The 13,855-nt window shown below is 38.8% G+C and overlaps 1 protein-coding gene across 2 annotated transcripts; it reads right to left on the bottom strand.

Annotated features, from left to right (window-relative positions):
* Positions 1-1,101: 1,101 nt before the first annotated feature.
* lrrc41 (leucine rich repeat containing 41) lies at positions 1,102-13,803 on the bottom strand. Of its 2 annotated transcripts, XM_017480333.3 has the most exons (11): positions 11,415-13,803; positions 11,165-11,283; positions 9,316-9,402; positions 8,907-8,977; positions 6,921-7,542; positions 5,811-6,035; positions 5,476-5,625; positions 4,649-4,747; positions 4,424-4,552; positions 3,147-3,219; positions 1,102-1,651 (listed from the first exon to the last, which is right to left on the bottom strand). In XM_017480333.3, the coding sequence occupies exons 2-11, from the start codon at positions 11,241-11,243 to the stop codon at positions 1,432-1,434; spliced, it is 1,755 nt and encodes a 584-aa protein (XP_017335822.1). In that variant the 5' UTR covers positions 11,244-11,283; positions 11,415-13,803; the 3' UTR covers positions 1,102-1,431. The 2 variants fall into 2 exon arrangements, with proteins under 2 accessions (XP_017335822.1, XP_053539629.1); XM_053683654.1 differs by lacking the exons at positions 11,165-11,283; positions 11,415-13,803 and adding an exon at positions 10,159-11,147.
* Between the last annotated feature and the right edge of the window lie 52 nt (positions 13,804-13,855).

Below are 13,855 nucleotides of genomic sequence, written 5' to 3'. Positions count from 1 at the left end.
AATAAACAGTGCAAGTGGAAACAATCAGGATTGTTAAACGTGTTGCTTATACACAAAGTTTTTATTGCCATTATATGTCTCACATGAGTGAGTGATGTGAGTGGAGATTTAAAAGCTTTTACCCAAAAATGACCATTGTCTGGAAATGGTGAAAGAAATGCTGAAATTGGACTTTAAACCCAATAGACGGACAATATTAAACAATTTGCTGTGATGTTTGTACCCTCAGCTTCTGAACTGACAAAAAGTTATTCTCAGATCATAGTGATTTGTTCGAGACAAGATGAGTTCTTGTGTATTTACATCTACAATTTTAGATAAAACATTTGTATAATTTTGCAGATGATTTCTCCAAAAAAGACAACAGTGGCTCTCTGGCAGTCCTGGGATTTTGAAACTTATCTGGTTAAAGCAATCATTCAGAGGAAACCAAATGGATGCAATTTTCACTCAGTCACTGAAATACATGTTTAAAGTGTCAGATGCTTGTTTCTTTAACCCCAGCCAAATCTTTTCAGTAAATGCATCAAACTATGGGGGACACGGTGGCTTACTGGTTAACGCATTCACCTCACATGTCCAGGGTTGAGGGTTTGATTACCGCCGCTGCCCTGTGTGTGTGGCGCTTGCATGTTCTCCCCGTGCTTCAGGGGTTTCCTCCAGGTACACCGGCTTCCTCCCCCAGTCCAAAGACATGCGTGGTAGGCTGATTGATTGGCATTTCCACAGTGTCTGTAGTGGATGAATGTATGTGTGATTGTGCCCTGCGATGGCTTGACACCCCGTCTTATGTCTCATGGGATAGGCTCAAGGTTCCCCTCGACCCAGTAAGGATAAGCGGTACAGAAAATGGATGGACATCAAAACTATGACTTTTATGATTATCTCACTTTTAGCTTCAAGTTAGATTTTTGGCATCTGCATGACTTTTGTTCATTTGTATAGATTTTACAGATACTGGATCCTAAGCCACATTGACAGCATGTCACTGAAGGTGTTTTAAGTTCATCATAATAAATTATTTGTTTAGTACATTAGAAAATAAAGCAAACTTAAGACATCAAACATAATACTCTCAAAAAAAACACCACTGCATAATACTACTGCACAGTAGAAACAATGGTTTTACTCCAAAAATAATACACACAAAAATATTTACATGGAACATTTTAAATTCAATTTAGCAAATTTTGGTATATGGTCAGAAATCAAATCTGAAACCCTCAGACTCAAGATCATCAAGCCACAGGTTTTGGAAAGTTAAATCGAATTTTTACATTGTGTTTTTTAGATATGAGAAAGCAAATCATACAAAGCATCAGTTTGTTTGGGGCACAGCAGTGGTGTAAGCAACAGAATAAATTTTTCATGGATGCCATTTTTTAACACTTCTACTCCCAGTACTGTGTGTTTCTAGCATTAAATGTCTCTTCACATCACACTAACGTGATCTACCATGGTCGATCTGAAGTCCCATTCATCAGTCAGAACTTCACAGAATGGAAGGAGCATCCGCAGGGCTTGACCTTTGACCTCAGGGTCACGATTAAGTGGGTTAAAGCGCAGGTCCAGTGTGAATCGGTGAAGGGGATGGTACGCGTCAATCCTTTGGCTGAACTCCAGCAGGTCAGCAGGAAGGATGAAGTTTGAGCTGCAGGAAAGTTGAGAGAAACAAGTAGCCTTGTATACAGGTGAAGACAAAAAACATGATGTGGAGAAATCATGATGCTTCCAGATAAGTGACTACCCAACGATACAATTGGCAGGTAACATCCTACCATGCTCTGTGGCATGTATAAAAACACTGAGCAGGTCCAGTTTACTTCAAATTTGGATGAAGATAGCAAGATGTATGTGAGTTTGAAAGTATTGGTGCACAGAGCGAGGCTTCGTGGAGCACTGAAACAGTTGAAGTAAATGTGCTGTATTGTGTCGAGGCTTCGAGACAATCTGACACCCATCTCCATGGTGACATCTTGTGGTCATTTACAGGTGTTGCTCTGAAACCAGCTTGACAACGATTCAAACAAGCGCTGGCGAATTATAACCTACATATGTAGAGGAGTTGATAGTGCTGTTGACTGGCATACTGCTGCCTTGGGTTTGAATCCTCTGTGAAGAGTCCCTGTCCACATCGTTGTAAGAGCCATTTAAAAATTAGTGATGTTTTTTAATGTGTTGAGTTTTTAACATCTGTCTGACAACTTCATGAGCTTGGATTTGTAACTTGTAGGCTCCTCATTGTGAATAACTATAGGGTAATTTGGTCATTAAAAATGAAGATTAATAAATACAAAACAAATAATAAATAACAAATTAATAAATACAAAAGCAATAATAAATACCAAATTCTTTCTAGCCTATGTGATAACCCACAACATCTGGCCATGCCTTCTTTATTTTTATAAGGAAATTTGGTGGAATTTCACATCAGATAACTAACAAGGCATCCTGAGGCGAGCAGTGAGCATGGATCAGTACAAACACTATTGATTCATTTCGGTTTTATAAACCTACATAATAAAACTGACCGGAGAACAGTTAAACATTGGATCATTGGTTCACCTGGAGATCAACACCCCCTAGCGGCGAACCATGGAAACTTCGAAACATTTAGAAACAAGTAATGACTTCACGAAGCCTCGTTTGCTGAAATCACGTGACTTGCTCAATTTGATACACGAGCCGAACCACTGATTTGAAACAAAAGATTCGCAAAGGTTTCGAAGTTTCATAAAGCAGTGTTTTGAAAGCACTACTTGAAAGAAGGTTCGTTATTTGGGCAGACTGCTCAACTGTCTGTGTTTGAACAGTAACTAAAGATATCTACATTTAGGATCTATGGGAAAGACATCAGTCAATCAGGTTGACTTTTCACTCAAAATGTGCCCACTGTCATCTTCATGCATTTATGTGATATTTATGTAAAAACAGAAGAGCAGCTGTTCAAGTGAAAATGTTAGTAAAGAATAAGATCAGACTATCAGCAAGAAGAGTCTAACATCAACAAATTGTTGGTTTTTCCTTTAATGTGTCACCCATCTGTATATACAACTCAAATCTAAATTTATAACACATATAAACAAAATGACATATTAGTAATATTATCAGAAAAATGTAGGACTATATTACATTAGCAGTATTACCTGAGGTCCAATTTGGTTATGTTGCCAGGATGTTCTCCTAAAAACAGATCTGCAACATCAATGACGCTTGAAGCTGAAGGAGACAGACAGTTCAATTTTTAACACATTAAATTATCACATTTTTCCAAGACTAGTAACAAGAAACATTAACCAAATGTAACTCTATATCAAATCTGTAAACAGTTAGGAGAAGCCACATATTTCAATGTCATCGTTGTCCCAAATAAGTTCCTTTTTTTTTTTTTTTTTTTTTTTTTTTACAAAAAATGACAGCAAGTAAAAATATCTTCATCGAAATGAAATCTGTCTAGTATTTTTAATTATAAGATCACAATAAATCAAATATAATCTTTTTATAATATTAATCTTATTTCTAGACATTTTTGTTTACCAAATTTCAAGCTTTAACTTGTCTTATTTTATTGGCAGATAATTTTGCTTCTTTCTAGAAATAAATGCCCAAAATTAAATTAAATTATCTGCTAATAGAACAGATTATGTCAAGCGTGAAATTAGGAAAAGAAAAAGTCTAGAAATAGGGTTAACAAGCTTGTTTTTTTATTTCTTGTCATCTTAGGACATACTAGATAAATCTGACCATATTCAAGATATTTTAATTTCGCAAGATGTCATTTATCACAATGTAATCAATAATTACATCATTCTGAAAATTAACACAATAATACATTTTAGATATTAATATAATACAAAATAATGACGAATTTATAATAATAAATAAACACATTTTAATTAAAAAAATATATATAATTAGCATTATTACTGTTGTTATTATCATTAGTAGTAGCTTTATTTATTTATTTATTTATTTATTTATTTATTTATTTTAAGTGCACTTTTTTTGGCCAAAATCCAAATTATCAAAATGAAAAAATACGACTAAATCCAAAATGTATTCTACACTACTGTGAAAATAACCTGGTGTACTGAATGGTACCTAAATACATGAAATTTTGGCAAATTTGGGGATTTTATGACGCTTTGTACATTTTCCTAAATAATCATAATCAAATTATAGCACTGGGAGGCCAGATTTTTACCCTGTTACTAAATAGATACATTTCAAACTTATTCTGTGATGAACGTATTAAATATCTTTCTTTAACTTTAAGATTTAAGCAATTTTTCGTTTGTATTTTGTACTTTCATTAAACCCTGAACTCAAGTACTTCACGTATTTTGTTCAAACCCTGGTGTTCCAATAAAACAAGACCAAATTGGACAAATACATGTAAATGTTTCAGTGATGTGAGTCTCACCGAGACGGTTCTGAGATAGAGACAGAGAGCGAAGGGAAGAAAGTTCCTTGGCAGATGCTACAAATGGTACCAGGAAGTCTTTCTTCTCTGTGCACTTCTCTAGCAGCCTACAGTCTTTCAAGGAGAGCTCTGAAATCATGTGGAAAACAACAAGACTGAGATAAAGTACATTAAATTAATAAGTAACTAAATAAGTAAGATCTGTCTTGTTTGTTTTGATGTTACCTTCCAAAATGGAGTTCTCTAGTAGATGAATAATCTCATGGTGACAGTCTGCCAGGTTTATGTCTTCCAACATTAGTACCTTCAGGAATGGATTGGACCCTGGAAAGGGATAACGTTTTCTTAATATTATAATTAAGATCAGGGATCACCTGGAGATCCACTTTAATTACAGCACTCTTTATTACAATCTTCCTTAGAAGAGAAGACTGAATTTTAATTTAACTCTTGCTAATAGATCATTCTCACAGGAACCCCCGCTGCCACCCCCCACACACAGAACAAAACAATGAGCTCCTGAAATTTCAGTGTAGAGCTATTCACTGTGACATTATCAAACCGCACATTATCTTTTAAGCTAACAAAAACAGGGAAAAGAAAAACAGCGGGACAAAGGACAATAAACAGTTTAGTGAAAATGCAAAACAAAGAATAATTCTTATCAATTAGAGTCTAAAGCAAAGAGGGGAAAATGAAAAAAACTCAACAAAAGACAAATCAAAAAGAATGATTTCAAAGCTATCAGAACAGGTATCTATTTAAAAAAAAAAAAGTCTATTAGCAAACTATATCCAAGCAAAGAAGTTAAAATATTTGCTATTAACTAATACATTTTTAATCATTTACATGATACTTTTTTTTGTAAATAATTGAAACATCTTTAAGCAGCAAATTTATATTATTTATTATCTATTACCAGAAAAAAGCAATAAATAAACAAACAAACTACAATGTAAAAACATAACAATTCAAATAAAAAAATAACCACTTTTATACATTTGTGTTTTCATTTTGTGTGTGTGTTTTTATATGCAGTACTTTTGTAATACCTGGCAGTGTGTGTAGTAGTGAAGAAGCGTGCCGTATTCCTGTGACGTGAAGGCTGCGGAGATTCGGAGCATGTTGAAGCACAGCTGGTAAACACTCTACAGTTGTCTGGTTCTCAACTGCCTTCAAGGTGAGTTTCTCAAGAGAGAGCGCTTCAGAAAATAACAAGTGACAATCATTTACCACCCTGTACCTGATGGAAAGCTAAGTGAACTTATGACAGTTTTAAAGCAGATAATAACAACAACAACAACAACAACAACAACAACAACAATATGTAACACCTTTTATACATTACCACCCATAAAAACAATAATAACAGTGAAAGCAGCATTACACATGTTTGGTGTGAACTGTACGCTGGATGTGGTGCTGCAGTCCCACCGCAGGCTGATTTCCAGTGAGAGGGTCTGCAGTGTGGGGCAGGAAATCAGCAAGCTGGCTAAATGACCCTGAACACACAAGTTACCAAGGCTCAGGTTTTTGAGGGAACAGTGTGGGTTCAGGAAAAGCTTTCTGAGAGATTCCACCAAGTCGACCACCTCCTTCTCACAAACAAGCTCTGCACACAAGTATACAATATGTATAATACAATATACAAACAGCATACATATATACAGCATGAGGGCAACACTAATATATGGATGAGAATTTTGAACTTGCAAAGTGGCTCAGTGCCATCAATGAGACAGCATATATATCTTATGTCTTAGGTCATATGTCCTTATGGCGAAACTAGTATTCACGAGTAAGGTAAGACTCACATGTTACAGATTTCTGTCAGTTCTGCATGCACAATGTAATACTGACTAAGCAGCTCAGTCTGTCAAGGTTAATCAAACACAAACAGTGATGTAGCACAAACTAAAACGTTTCCTGAAAATAGACTGCTCCTGGTTCCTCCAGTAGAAACAAAACCTAAAGTTAAGTACCTGTAAAAAGCACCTATCATTTCCATCTTAAATTTATCATTAACACAAACCTCATTAGACAGCTTCTGCAATTATTTAATTGAACCAAAGTCAGTATCACATCAGCATTAAATCAGCATCCTATCAGTATCACATCAGTATTAAATGAGTATCACAGCAGTATTAAATCAGCATCACATCAGTATTAAATCAGCATTAAATCAGTATCCTATCAGTGTCAGATCAGTATCACGTCAGTGTCGGATCAGTATAAGATTAGTAGTATATCTATATTAGGTATCTGCTGGCCCTCAGAGCACTGACACTGGTATTGTATTGTAACTGAAAACAATGGGTCATTATATATTTATTACATAGTCTTAATAAATACTGCTAAAATGTACTTAATTGCAAAAAGCATAAATTCAGCAAGGGCTGTAAAAAAAAAAAATGTCTTCCTAAATCACAGCAACCTAAAAGACATATCTGATACACTGTCTCAGAAAAAGACAGCAGATTGTTGTTTTAGCACTTACGGGTAGTGGACAGGTGAAGCGAGTGGAGATCCAGCCAGGAAGGCAGGAGGCAAGACACTGCAGTCAATGAACAAACCTCCAGGTCCACTGAATGAATCTGTCCCTCGGGACAGGTCCCATTAGCACTACATGAGGGACAGAACTTGTTGTATACCGTCTCATCTGTGAGCAGATGCAGCCGAGGACGTTTGGATGCTGCAGGACCCTCATCAATCCAGCTAGAGCCCTTACATCTGGACATAATCCATCTGAAGACGTACAAATCTGGAGTCCTCTTCAGAACTAGCTTTTTAACTGAGCCATGGTCGAGAAGACGATGCAGAACAAAGAGGACGTCTGACTTTATGTGTCTTAGTAAGACTTTGGCGTCAAGCAACCTGAGTGTCCTCACTTCCTTCTCCAGAGTGGACAGGATGAGCCGCAGTTCCTCTGAAGCTAATCTGCACACATCCTGCACCGTGAAGAGAGAGAGAACCCGCACGTACTTGGCTGACACTGAGAGTACCGCACCATCTTTTGTGTCAAATGCAGAGCTTTGTGCTTGCGACCTTCTGAACAGCACCGTGTGAAAATAGCTCTCCAAGCACATCTGCTTCCAGTCCTCCTTCTCCGGCTGCAAAAACTGAAATAGACAATTTAGCATCCAATTAGTGCACACTTTTACCTTACCCTTACATTCACCGGGCACTTCATTGGGAACACTGGTACACCTACTCATTCATGTATTTATCTAATCAGCCAATCGTGTGGTAACGGTGCAATGCATAAAATCATACAGATACGAGCCAGCAGCTTCAGGTAATGTTCACATAAACCATGAGAATGGGGAAAATGTGATCTTAGTGATTTTGACCGTGGTATGATTGTTCGATTGTTCGGTTTGAGTATTTCCATCTCTGCTGATCTACTAGGAATTTTACACACAACAGTCTCTAGAGTTTACTCAGAATGGTGCGATAAAGAAAAAGCATCCAGTGAGCAGCAGTTCTGCAGACGGAAACACTTTGTTGATGAGAGAGGTCAAAGAAAAATGGCCAGACAGAGAATGATTCGAGTTGACAGAAAGGCTACAGTCACTCAGATAACAACATGTTGAAACTTGAGGCAGATGAGATACAACAAGGGTCAGAATTTGGCACCAGCAGCATGAATCCATGGACCCAACCTTCCTTGTGTTAGCAGTCCAGGCTGGTGGAGGTTTTGTAATGGTGTGGGGAATGTTTTCTTGGCACACTTTGGGCCTGTTAATATCAACCAATTATTGCTTGAATGCCTCAGCTTATTTGAGTATTGTTGAAGACCATGTGCATCCCTTCATGGCTACAATTTACCCATCTCCTAATGGCTACTTCCAGCATGATAATGCTCCGTGTCACAAAGTAAAAGTCACCTCAAACTGGTTTCATGAACATGACAATGAGTTCAGTGTTCTTCAGTGGCATTCCCAATCACTGGACATGAATCCAGTAGAACACTTTCGGGATGTGGTAGAGATGCAGGAGATTCACAGCATGAGCATGCACCTAAAAATCTGCAGGAATTGCATGCTGTGATCATGTCAACATGAACCAGAATCTCTTCTGAGGGCAAAGGGAGGCCCTACCCAGTATTAGTATAGTGTTAGTATAGTCCTGTGTCGGATAGTCCACAAGTGACTCACAGAAAGCTAGTCTAACGATTAACAAAATATTTGTATATGAAGGTGCTGGCACAGAATAAAATAAAATGGGCTCAGACTGCTGTGCTCTTTTAGCTAATGATGAAAAACAAAAATATTACATTATCTTGACGGAGTCACTTGAATACCTATAAAAAGTGTTAACATGTTCATGTCACTGATAAGTATGCAAAAAACAGGTGAAATCATCCAAAACTGAATCCCAAACATTAATAAATAGGTCAGCGAAGGTTATAGAAACAGAATCAGGTCAGTTGTGGCACTGAATATTTCGAAAATCTAGACCTGTATAAGAAAACGTCCAGTACCTTTAACTTCCAGCGCCAAGTGCGATTCAGATCCCTCCATTTTGCTGCCCAAGCAGATGAACATGAAACACCTAAAATGATTACAGACTTTGAAATGTAAAAAACAACAACATCAAAATGATATTAAACATTACACAAGTGCAAAAACTACAATAAATACAGTGATAAAGGTGTCTGTGTGGGGTTCCTGGTTTCTCCAGTTTCTTCCTAAAAAACAGGCAGATAGGTGAACTGGCTTCAGGAAATTGCCCCTGATGTGTGAGGAGTGTGTGCATGGAGTCCTGTAATTCAGGGTGTGTCCCTGAATGAATGAATGAATCCTGGTCAGGGTCACAGTGAATCCAGAGCCTATCCTGGGAGCAAAATATCTGCTCCAGACATCTGCAGAGTTTTGTCTGTGCATGTTTACCTTTTAGATGAGCAGCTTTTTCAATCCTGTCCAGGTAGTACATGTTCAGGTGAGGCATCAATTCTTTCAGAAGTGAGGCTGGCAAATCTAGATCAACAACACCAACACAAACTTAAACAAGAGGTTTGTAGAGACTATAACTTTGATGAAGCATTAGATGCCAAACACAAGGCAGTAGTGATCGTAATTCTGGCTCTTTTCAATGAGTCAGATCATTTAGCGCCGCTCGGCAATAAGAGCTGTCTCTGTTGGCTCACAGATTATTTTGCCATTTTCTAAACCAGACGAAGTTTGATATACTGTGACTGGAGACTGTTCTTTTCCCACCTGTGGCTGAAGCTTTATAACAAGCTCTTATTCTACCTTCTAATTAACTAAACGACATTACTATGCATTGCATTTCATAAAATCTACTTTAATAACCATTAAATCAGCAAGACACTATAAATATGCATTGATAAACTGAGTAAGTGTCCCTGCATTAATGCATTAACATTAGTGTTTGCTGTGTCTGCACTTCATTTGGAAGAGTTATTCCCATTTATCTTGATAACTGATCAACTCCGCTATTACTTTTAAAGAGAGAGAGAGAGAGAGAGAGAGAGAGAGAGAGAGATAAACCCAATGTACACCGATCAGCCATAACATTAATACCACTGACAGGTGAATAATATTGATTATCTCATTACAGTGGCACCGGTCAAGGGGTGGGATATATTAGGTAGCTAAGATCTGAGCGACTTTAACAAGGGCCAAATTGTGATGTTTAGATGACTGGGTTAGAGCATCTCCAAAACTGCAGGTCTTGTAGGGTGTTCCCAGTATGCAGTGGTTAGTACCTACCAAAAGTAGTGCAAGAAAGGACAACCGGTGAACTGGCGACAAGAGCGCCCAAGGCTCACTGATGCACAAGGCGAGTGAAGGCTAGCCTCTGGTCCGAGCCTATAGAAGAGCTACTGTAGCACAAACTGCTGAAACAGTTCATGCTGGCGATGATAGAAAGGTGTCAGAACACACACTGCATCACAGCGTGCTGCGTATGGGGCTGTGTATCTGCAGACAAGACAGAGTACCAATGCTGAGCCCCTGTCTACCACCAAAAGCGCCTACAATGGGCAAGTGAGCATCAGAACTGGACCATGGAGCAATGGAAGAAGGTGGACTGGTCTGATGAATCACGTTTTCATTTACATCATGCAGACGGCCAGGTGTGTGTGTGTGTGTGTGTGTGTGTGTGTGTGTGTGTGTGTGTGTGCATCACTTAACTGGGGAAGAGGCACCAGGATGCACTATGGGAAGAAGGCAAACTGTCTGATGCAGTGTGATGCTCTCAGCAATGTTCTGCTGGGAAACTTTGGGTCCTGGCATTCATGTGGATGTTACTTTGACACACATCACCTACCTAAATATTACTGCAGACCTAAGTGCAGACATTAGTACACCCCATCATGGCACCAGTTATTTAACAGGAGTTAAAGGATCTGCTGCTAACATCTTGGTACCAGATACCACAGCACACCTTCAGAGGTCTTGTGGAGTCCATGCTTCGATTAGTCACAGCTGTTTTGGCGGAACAAGGTGGACCTACACATTAGGCAGGTGGTTTTAATGTTATGGCTGATCGGTGTATGAGTCAGATCTCAAAATTGACTTGAATAAGTCTACTCAGAATCAATAGGCAAAATCATGAGTTCTGTTTAATGAACAGCAAGTTAATGTTGCATGTGTAATTTATCACTCAAAACTTTGCAACACGTATTAGTCCTTTAACAAACACAAAGATCTTTCTACCCATGAACATAATTTTAAAACACACACACACACACACACACACACAGCGATTCCTCACCCCCAGCTTGACTCTCCAGCACATCCATATGCTGAGCCACTTTCCTGATGCACATCTGCACCAGAGTGAAGCTGCCCATGTTTGGAATCAGCAAGTGAACCTACAAATCCTTTCTCCTGCTACAGGAAAGACTGTTTGTTTGTTTTTGGTCGTAAGTTTTTCTCTCTGTTTTTTTTTTTTAAATCACATTCTTAAAACAACTGAACTGATGTGACACACATGCACTGAAAATATACAGCAGTTTGTTTACTTGCACATGATGTAGCTGTTAACGGAAGGCTGGTGTGTGAAGGTCGCCAACGTAAACAAGTTCCGTTACATTTTCAAAATAAAAGCCTAAATAATGTGTGTACATTTTTTAAAGTACCCCATGAAATCAAAATTGAAGTTTTGTGGCTTTAATATGAATGTTAGCCATAAGGTTATCTATAAGCTAGTGTGCTCTAAAACAATGACAAATTTTACATTTAGAAGATATATGCATTCAAAATTTACAGTCTCTCTATACCAACGATACAGAGTAACAATTTTGATGACATCATTCTGCACTTCAGCCTCTCCATCAGATTTTCTGCCCAATCAAATGCTCAGTTGTAGGTTTCCTGGCTGTGAGGTACACTAACCACTATTAGCTATTTAAAAAGGGGGGAAAGCCACTCGATATGTACCACCCTGACTTCCTGTTTCAGTGGAAATTATGTCACATCAAATAAGGCACTTCAAAGGTCCTTTAAAGGTGCATTAGGTAAGATTAGTCCTTTTTTTCAATAATACCCCTCTAACAATTAGGTGTTCACAAATCTCCATCTCCGGGACCTTAGGTGGCCTGTATAATGTGTAGACTATAAAATGAAAACATGCATTTCGGTCCTGAACTCGGTTTTCCAAGGAGGTTTTAAGCGACTTAGACTTTTGCAAAGGCCATGGCTTAATCCATTTTTTTTGTATTGTTTTGTTTACGATGTATTGGCACCCTGTCCAGGGTGTACCCCGCCTTGTGCCCCATGCCCCCTGGGATAGGCTCCAGGTTTTCCCGTGACCCTGAAGGAAGGATAAGCGGTATAGAAGATGGATGGATGGATGGATGATGTTTATGATGTTCTAGATATATTCCAGGTTATTCATACAAATCCATCCATCCATCTTCTATACCACTTATCCTACAGGGTCACAATTTTTACTATCTCTATGAAATCTTGAGGCTCTTGTGAAAGTTGTGGTTCTAAAGTTAGATACAGCACAAAAGCTTCCACATTGCATAGAAATTCATCTAGTTTTGGATAGTCTGCAAGAAATTATTATACAGCAATGTTTAAATACATCCATTTTCTATCACACCTATCCAACACAGGGTCACAGGGAGCCTGGAGCCTATCCCAGGGAACTTGGGGTACAAGGCGGGGGACCCCTGGATGGCATGCCAACCCATCGCAGGGCACAATCATACACCCATTCACACACTACAGACAAATTTGGACATGCCAATTAGCCTGCAACACGTCTTTGGCTGAGGGAGGAAACCAGAGTACCCAGAGGAAGCCCCCAAAGCACCAGAGAATGTGTAAACTTCACGCACACAGGGTGAGGAGGGAATTGAACCCCTAACCCTGGAGGTGTGAGGCAAACTTGCTAACCACTAAGCCACCATTTCCCCACATTGTTGAGATTTAAGAGTTAAAGACATCTATTAGTTATTAGCCTGATTTGGTAGTCTTTTGAAACACTTGGCTTGCAAAGATTCATTCATTCACCTTAAGTAACCACTTCATACTGGTCAGGATTGCGGTGGAGGCGGGGTCTATCATGGGGACACTGGGCATGTGGTGGGGATACAGCCTGTCCTTTGCCAACCCATTTTGAGGCACCATGCATGCATACACACACACACGGGGAGAACATGTGAGGCAGCACCACTACCTCTGTAATACCATGCCACCCTGGTTACAAAGATGTAGTGTAAAAAAACTGCCCTTTTGTAGGCTTCCTGAAATAGAATATTCAGTGTACATCATTTCATGGAAACCATTCAGGGTTCATATATCCGCACACTGCAATAGGTTAGTGAAGAGTACATCTGAACGATTACTCTAGCAGGTACCCGATATCCACAGCATACAGGTTAGGAGGCAATAGGAAGTAAGTAATACACCACTAATGCAGCAACACAATCTTCTCCATCTTTCCTCTGCATGTGACCTCCAAACAAGCTACTCGCTGTTGCTGAGGATGGCCCCACAGAGACAGCCTAAAGATCAACAAGATTACTGAGCATGGTACTATTTAAAAAGCAGGAAGATGGCTTTGGACTGCAACTGATATGAACAGTTTTGCTATGATAGCTTTAGGACTGAAATTACCATGAACAATTGGTAACTTCAACCGAATAAACCTCATGAAGAAAACTATAATGAAGTTCCTGGTTACATAATTGCGTTATTTGAACATGTAGTACACAGTTAAAGAAGGGATTTATTTATTTATAATCGCACTATCCAGTGTCACCCAGATGAGGACAGGTTCCCCTCAAGGTTTCTTCCTCATATCGTCTCAGGGAGTATTTCCTCGCCACCGCCGCCTCTGGCTTACTCATTATAGATAAATTCATACATTTAAAATCTATATCCTGAATTTATATATTTCTGTAAAGCTGCTTTGGGACAATGTCCATTGTTAAAAGCACTATACAAATAA

Source organism: Ictalurus punctatus, chromosome 11 (assembly GCF_001660625.3).
Source record: "Ictalurus punctatus breed USDA103 chromosome 11, Coco_2.0, whole genome shotgun sequence".
Classification (NCBI taxonomy): domain Eukaryota; kingdom Metazoa; phylum Chordata; class Actinopteri; order Siluriformes; family Ictaluridae; genus Ictalurus; species Ictalurus punctatus.
This window is presented reverse-complemented; position numbering and strand designations above follow the sequence as displayed.